Below are 8,827 nucleotides of genomic sequence, written 5' to 3'. Positions count from 1 at the left end.
TTTCTTGCAGCAACAAATCGTATACTATATTTAAGCAAGGGGCACCCTGTTATAGAACACCACTGGAAAGAAAATATTAATTGAATTGTTATTTTGTATCATTATTTAAAACCTAAAACCCCAAATAATAACATTTTGTTTACTGTAAAACTTGACACAGACATACATTTATTTTTAGCTTGTATTCATTAAAATGAACTCCAGTGAAAGAAGGAAGAGAGCCCAATGGTTTAAAAAAAAAAAAAGAAAGAATGAATGAAAGAAAAGAAAAAAGGCTGTACAGGTTATAACCAAATCTTTCTAGCAAGTTCACTGCCAGCCATCTTTTGACCTTCCGCTTCTACTTCCAGTCATGAAAGTGTAGCTCTTATCTACTTTAATGGAGGAACACCAAAGTCTCCAATATGATTGGTCAAGGTGAAGATCAAAGAACATATTTCTAATCAGCAGTAAAATCTGACAACAGTAGTATCATAAATTGTGCTTCTTTACCTCAGATTACGCTAAAAACTAAATTTTCCTGGCTTGTATAGTTTATGTACATGCTCAGTCTTGAGTTGATTGACAGGTGATGTCTGTATCTAAAAGGTGACTTCCTTTCTACATCTGTTGACCTTTGGGCGTTCAAATTTCTCCCATTCATATTAATAGAAGAGGCCTGTCTCTGCTCTCTGATTAGTACTCTATGTTATACTCCATGTCTGAGCAAGTTTACATTGAAATAAAGGATGTATGTGTCATTTAAATACTATCATTTTGCACTTCACACAGGCCTTTTATCATTGTAATGTCCCTGACTCCTTTTCTGCATTTGAGCATCTGTATCTTTTGGCTCCTTCCCATTTTTCATGATGGGTTTTGGAACAGCTGTCTGTATTAGTGTTTTCACAGTGTCTAACACAGTAATACACTGCAGTGTCTTCAGGCTTCAATTGAGTCATTTGCAGATAAAAATTTGAACTGTCTTTAGATGCTGTGAATCTGCCTTGCACTGTCTGAGCTGAGCTCTTAGAGGAATCTGAATAATAATAAATGATCCATTCAAGTCCTTTTCCAGGTGCCTGGCGGATCCAATGCATGTAAGTGCTCTGAAGAGTTAAACCACTGCAGGCACAGGTCAGTTTGTGTGAGCGACCTGGAGCCACAACAATTGATGGTTCGGACTGCGTGAGCACAACCTGAGAGTCAATACCTGTAGATGAAAAGATACAAAGGTTACAAATGATTGTAATTATGTATTTATTTACACAGAGAGTTGATTTTGTACTGTAAAAAGTGGTAACCTGCAATTGTTACCTTTAAGGAGCTATTTCTACCTGATCTAACCCTTAAAATTAGTATTGTTTGTGTAACCTAATGCATTGTTTGATTTAGTGATGCCAAATTATATTTTTGACTTCAACACTCTTTTCAGTGTGTACAGAGAATATACTCACAAGACATGGCAGCCATCAACAGGAGGAGATATGAAGTGAACATGATTTGCAGAATCCAAGCTGAACTGGTGGCAGTCCTCTTTTGAAGTGTCAAGAGTACACTCAACAATTGTTGTTTAAATATGGAATGGACATCTGTTACTTTGCATGGAAACCATGATGTAACTAAACTAAAACTGTGCAGGCACTGGAGCTTGAGTTCATTGATGCTCATTAAATGGACAATAGTACCACCTACTGTTGTGAAAATAATATTGTTCTTGCAAGACATGACTAAATATTTTTTCTCAGGTGGAACTGTTTGTGCATGCAACCTTGTCAGAACTTCTTCAGATAGAGAGATTAACAGTGATGCTTTAAGTTGTGGGGAAAGTGGACACGGACTAAGTAACAGACCACCACCATTGTGTCCTTGAGCAAGGCACTTAACTCCAGGTTGCTCTGGGGGGATTGTCCCTGTAATAAGTCCATGTAATAAGGGCTCTGTAAGTCGCTTTGGATAAAACGTGTCTGCCAAATGTAAATGTTATTGTGCTATATTTGTCCAATATCATTGATGCAAATGAAAATTCTGTCATAATTTACTCACCCTCTTGTCATTCCAAAACTGTATGACATTCTTTCTTATGCAGAACAAAAAAGAAAATGTAATGAATAAAAAGGGCCATGTTGTCAATACATTTGCAGGATAATGTCTTGAATATCTGGAATATGTACCACGAGTAACATTTATGATACTTTTGGGTCCATTTTTATGCTTGAAAGTTAGGCACAATCCGCTGCCATTGTGTTGAAAATGCTGACTGTGACATTTAAACCTTATACTGTCTTGGCCATTGCACAGCATTGCAGTCATTTCTGCCACTGTGGCTCACGAGCATAGTAGAACACTGCACTGTCCTCAGTCTTGAGGCTGTTCATTTGCAGATACACCTGATTCTTACTGTTGTCTCTGGAGATGGTGAACCGTCTTTGGGCAGACTGGGAGTAATAAATATACTGGCTATCATATCTTATTAATGCCACCCATTCCAGCCCTTTTCCAGGTGCCTGTCTGATCCAAGCCATCCTGGAGCCACCAAAGTCAAAACCAGAGGCAATGCAGGTCAGTTTATGAGATTCTCCAGGTTTAATGACTATAGCCTCAGACTCAGTCAGTGTCTGACACCAACAACCTGCAAAAAAAAAAAAACACACACACACATTATAAATAATGGCAAATAAATTTGATTCAGAAAAGTACTGTATTTTTAAATGCTAAGCCAGAAAAACTACAATCATACTTTTAAAAACCAGTAACAGTATTGTAAATCCTAAGATATTATGCTCCATAATGGTATACTAAACTGTTGAGCTGCCATACAGAATTGGTTATATCACTATAAGAGGATGATGAATTTGTATAGGCCAACAATTTAATATTTGAATATTCAATTAGGGGTCCCTATATTTAAAAACATACAGACAATGCTAATAAGACGAGAGAAGAGGAGTGGTCACTAAATAATGAGTCAGGTAAAAGCATTTGATGGACCATTCTTGGTATTTGATTACTTTTTGCAAGTATTTATGTGCAAAGATCAAACCTAAAGTTTGTAATTTTGGGGGTGTAAAAATACTTCTTCCGATACCATCTTAATATGCAGAGACTACTACATTAAAAGAAATCCATTTGTATATTCAAATGGATTTGGTTACCCCAAATTATGTATCAACAAGTATCAACAAGTCCCATTTTTGCTGGTCAGAGTGAATTGTGAGGGGGGTTACTACACTCAGTGACCTCTATGTGCGTGGAGTGTTGAGATCCTTTCAAAATTTGGTTAAACTTTTAGGGATTCCTAGATCTAAGTTCTGCTGGGCCACCTGCTCTGTACTGTTTTTGGGAGTAGTTTACACCCCCCTAAAGCAGAAGATACTCTGGTGATAACTGCTTTTGGAAAAGGTCATGAGGCATCAGTGATTAGTCTCCGCTAATTCAGAGTCTGGAGGACGGAGATTCAGCTTCTCTCAAGAGATTATGGGAGAAAGATCTGAACTTGGTATTGGAGGAGGAAGTGTGGGCTAGGATTCTAAAAAACATCAAGTCTACATCTAGAGATGCAAGGGTTCGCCTTATACAATTCAAGGTTTTACATAGAGTCTATTGGACCCCCTCTAGATTGCATAGGTTTGGTCTTAAAGACACACCATCAGCTTGTGATGTCAATCAGAAGATGCAGACACAACCAATGTCTTTTGGGGATCCAAAAATTTTGGTTGAGGACACAGAGTTTTATGTGTGGGGTACTGGGCTCTCAAATTTTATTTTGCCCCAGACTTTTTATTTTAGGAGATAGGGCGGTCGTTAATTTGGAGAATAAGCACATAAAAACTGGTTCCTAACTAGTATTATGATTGCCAGACAGACAATTTTTAGGGGTTGGAAGTCGGCTGGAGCACCCCCATTTCAGGAGTGGTGTTCGGAGATGGCCAGGGTGGTAGCTTTTGAGGAAGTGGCATCCAGAAGACTGGGGAATTTAGACCTGTTTGTGAAGAAATGGGACAAATAATGTATTTTTTGGAGGGCTCTCAGGGAGGGAAAGTGGAGAGAAAGGTGTAATGTATGTGTGTGATTATCATATTTTTATTTTTATTTTTTGTGTCTATAATTATGTGACCAAATATGGTTAAATATTGATTCTGTTCATTAATATTTTGTTGTTCTTGTTTAATAGATTAATCAATAAAAACATTTTAATCACAAAAAACAAACAAACATCCAGGGATGTAACAAAGAGCAACCCAATAATCAAGTAGTGAAACAACAGATCAGCTGGAAAAAATAAAACGCTATAATTTGCAATGGGTGCAATTATATTCTATTCGCAGCTCCTCTGCAGTAATGACATCAGGGATGCAAGTTAAGTGTTCCCACCTTGAACACAAATTGCACTGCACCTATAAAGAGTGAATTGGATTAAATCAACAATACATCAAATCAAGTTTATACTGTGAACATGGTGAATCTATGTGTCATTTACCATGGTAAAGCTGTCAGAGATATCATTGCATGGGTTTATTTTGTTACAGGCTGTGCAGAGGGCACATTACCTTGCCATTACCATTACCCTTACCTTGTGGGATAAAGAGAGGGGATTTACCAAAAATACTTTATCACTATGATCCACTTTATCAATACATTGTGCTTGGTTATGAAACCTTGATAATAAAGGAACATTAGCAATGCCAAGTATATGGACTTCTACAGACCATCATATCAGTCTCCAGAAATGACTTAAAAGGCGATAAACTTACCGATATGCTCAATTAATGTGCATGCTATACAATTTCTGGACATTTCCACAGATTTTGGATCTGTCTGGACATTGAGAGCTGTTCCTTTAGGTAATCTTCTGCAAACTAACAAAAAAAAAGTTAAGCAAGAACATTATTATACATAATGAAAACCAAATCTTTGCTGATTTTTAAATACTTTGTTTCCCTACTTTTAAAACTAAGACTCCACAGCTGCTCCCATTCATCCATTGCTCATGTTGTAAACTATGTGTAGTCCAAGTCGCAAGCATCAGATTGTGACTTTGCATGATTAAATATGTAACATTTAAAAGCAAATATTTTATATTTGAGAGCACAGGTAAATTATGATAGACACCTTTAAATTATTTTACTGCTTATGAAAAGTAAATCTTAAAGATGCAATAATGTTTTTGCCCCAGTAACTGTTTAGGTTTCACTGACCAATATGAAAGTGGTCTTGGACTTATACTAACACCTATTATTACATGGCTGTCTGGAATCCTCAATTCTGATTTGTCAATGTCAATCTAGTGGTCTAATATCTCCTTGTAACAGCCTGAGAAATACATATCAGACCGGTCACCCGGGTACTGCCTGCCATCTTTACTGCTTCTCAGATCTTTACATTCTCTACAAGTAAGCTAATCAAATATTTTCAACTCAAATGAATGTTTAATGTGCATTTATTTATTAATTTGGCAAGTAGTCTTATAACAGTCTCAAAAAGTTAGATGGTCATTTTCATAAAATTCACACCAACAAAACTTCAAGCAGTTCAACTACATATTTGTTCTCACATAATTTCAACGAAGATCAATGTTTCATGAACATATATTTGTTTATTTGCAAGTAGTCTTGTAAAATTCAGAATAATTAAGAGTCAGATGGATATTTTTACAGAAAAAACACAAAAAGAAATCCGACACGAACCTGAGGCGGATATACTTGAATCGCTGTTCAGCGATTTATTTCTTCTAACATTACATAATTTCAACGCAAATCAATATTTTATGTCCATGTATTCATTTATTTGGTTAGTAGCTGTGTAATAAACAGGATTATGCACAGACAGCAGGTTGTTATCACATAATAAACCCAGACAGGCCTGTACATTATCCCTTACAAAGTGTGGGTGGAGCATCACACAAAAAGAGTTTTGGTTGGTTACCAGTGTCACTGTAGAACTGCTCTATTCACTGTCAGCCATGATTACTACATTAGTGACAGTGATTAGTTTTCTTATAGGTCTGCTACGTAATTTTTTCACTGCACTGGCCAGTAAACAACCATGAAATTATTTGGTGCACTCTTAAATTGATCAAAAGTAGTATGTTTTAAATATTTTTTTTAAATGTGAGCAATGACCTCCAGTTTCTATGCATCTTCCTTCTGTAAGCATCTTCTTTGCCTTGTGGATCTACAATCATGATCACCTTCTCTGACAACTTGAGAATCTGAGACATTTGTCTTCTGTCCTGTTGTCTTTTTATTTCCTCTCTCTTTCCATTTCTGAGGTAGACTTTCTTCTTTCTTAAAAGGTTGACCTCCCTCCCATTCCACTGTTTTGGACTTATCTTCCAGTGTCACCTAGTCAACTTCCAACTCTGAATGTGACTGATACCTTTCCAATTCACTGTACTTCTCATCCAGTCTCACCTGGTCAACATGCAACTCAAGTTGGCCTTGCACTGCTTCCTTGTATGGTTTTACAAGGTTTAAAATTGTATATGGTTTTCAAAATAATTCCTTCCAGATTTTTTAGTACAACCGTCTTCCCTCTGATAGTGGAAATGGAGTAGGGCCCAGAAAAGTCTGGCTGGTGTCTACCCCCCCTTCCATCATTTTTATTTTTTTTTTGTGCATTAAAGAGTAAAACCTTGTTACCAACATTGAAAGTGATGTTCTTGTATTTTTTCTTTTTTGCAAGCATTTTATATGTCTCCTTTTTCTGGGATTTCACTATATTTTCACTTGCCCTTTCTTTAACAAGTTCTATTTGTTCTGCTCTGGTTTCAACAAATGATCCAGAAGTGTGGGGGAGAACAATGTGTGACAGCTAAAAGGTAAAACAAAAATAGTTAGTTCACCTTTAACATAACTCAGTGTTAAATAATGTGCAGAGTAAGCCTATAGGTGCTGTTAGAAACTCAGCTAATCATAACAACAATGCTATATTTACACTGCTAGGCTTAATACACAAACCTTTGACACATATTAAATTTTTTGTTGTTTTCCCACTTGTTTACTATTAATTCTAATCTCATGTTACAATTAATATCTGTTAGTCTTAAAACATTGCAAATATCTATTCAGTCCTTTCTAATATTTTACTCTAAAATGTAATATATGGCTAATTGATATTGGCACTAATAACTTTAATGCATGTTTTCAATTATGAATTATGTATTTTAAGAAAATGATAACAGTTCTGTAAAGCTGCTTTGAAACAATGTGTACAGTGATAAGTGCAATACAAATACATTTGACTTGACATTGACAGACGCATATCCAATTTTTGTCCCACTTGTTTACATTCACTATAATATAACTGTTTGTTATAAGGTTTTACATTAATATTACTACATTAATACCCCGCAAAAAGATGGAAACTAACCTGTCTTTCGTGAACCACTTCCAGAATATTCATGTAATGTGCAAACAAAGCATGAAAAATGATTCTCGTGATTTCTACACATTCGTTTCATACTAACGAGCTGATGAGATTAATCAGGTGTGTTTGATTAAGGAGACAATGTAGTGTTGGGAAGCACTGGTCTATGACCATAAAAATGTATTTAACATCACCACATATACTACTTGCCAATTTAATATATTACGCTAGCATAAATCGTGGTTGTTTTTCACGTATGATGTCTTGTCAGTTACATAATTCAATAAGTTATTTGTGCTATACAAAGTTCCATTTGAGTAGATTTCAGAGTAGATTCAAAAATATACACTCACCTAAAGGATTATTAGGAACAACTGTTCAATTTCTCATTAATGCAATTATCTAATCAACCAATCACATGGCAGTTGCTTCAATGCATTTAGGGGTGTGGTCCTGGTCAAGACAATCTGCTGAACTCCAAACTGAATGTCAGAATGGGAGAGAAAGGTGATTTAAGCAATTTTGAGCGTGGCATGGATGTTGGTGCCAGACGGGCCGGTCTGAGTATTTCACAATCTGCTCAGTTACTGGGATTTTCACGCACAACCATTTCTAGGGTTTACAAAGAATGGTGTGAAAAGGAAAAACATCCAGTATGCGGCAGTCCTGTGGGCTGAAAATGCCTTGTTGATGCTAGAGGTCAGAGGAGAATGGTCCGACTGATTCAAGCTGATAGAAGAGCAACTTTGCCTGAAATAACCACTCGTTACAACCGAGGTATGCAGCAAAGCATTTGTGAAGCCACAACACGCACAACCTTGAGGCAGATGGGCTACAACAGCAGAAGACCCCACCGGGTACCACTCATCTCCACTACAAATAGGAAAAAGAGGCTACAATTTGCAAGAGCTCACCAAAATTGGACAGTTGAAGACTGGAAAAATGTTGCCTGGTCTGATGAGTCTCGATTTCTGTTGAGACATTCAGATGGTAGAGTCAGAATTTGGCGTAAACAGAATGAGAACATGGATCCATCATGCCTTGTTACCACTGTGCAGGCTGGTGGTGGTGGTGTAATGGTGTGGGGGATGTTTTCTTGCCACACTTTAGGCCCAATAGTGGCAATTGGGCATCGTTTAAATGCCACGGCCTACCTGAGCATTGTTTCTGACCATGTCCATCCCTTTATGGCCACCATGTACCCATCCTCTGATGGCTACTTCCAGCAGGATAATGCACCATGTCACAAAGCTCGAATCATTTCAAATTGGTTTCTTGAACATGACAATGAGTTCACTGTACTAAAATGGCCCCCACAGTCACCAGATCTCAACCCAATAGAGCATCTTTGGGATGTGGTGGAACGGGAGCTTCGTGCCCTGGATGTGCATCCCACAAATCTCCATCAACTGAAAGATGCTATCCTATCAATATGGGCCAACATTTCTAAAGAATGTTTTCAGCACCTTGTTGAATCAAT

At 37.0% G+C, this 8,827-nt stretch overlaps 1 gene segment (V, D, J or C); it reads right to left on the bottom strand.

The window, feature by feature from the left end:
- Positions 1–2,288: 2,288 nt before the first annotated feature.
- On the bottom strand, positions 2,289–4,543 carry LOC127652315 (Ig heavy chain V region 6.96-like). The segment is given in 3 exon segments: positions 2,289–2,611; positions 4,354–4,376; positions 4,530–4,543. Coding segments are annotated over 3 exon segments (360 nt in total).
- Between the last annotated feature and the right edge of the window lie 4,284 nt (positions 4,544–8,827).

The sequence above is a fragment of the Xyrauchen texanus genome, chromosome 12 (genome assembly GCF_025860055.1).
Source record: "Xyrauchen texanus isolate HMW12.3.18 chromosome 12, RBS_HiC_50CHRs, whole genome shotgun sequence".
Taxonomy (NCBI): Eukaryota; Metazoa; Chordata; class Actinopteri; order Cypriniformes; family Catostomidae; genus Xyrauchen; species Xyrauchen texanus.
The sequence above is the reverse complement of the archived record's forward strand: the minus strand, read 5'-3'. Positions and strand labels throughout refer to the sequence as shown.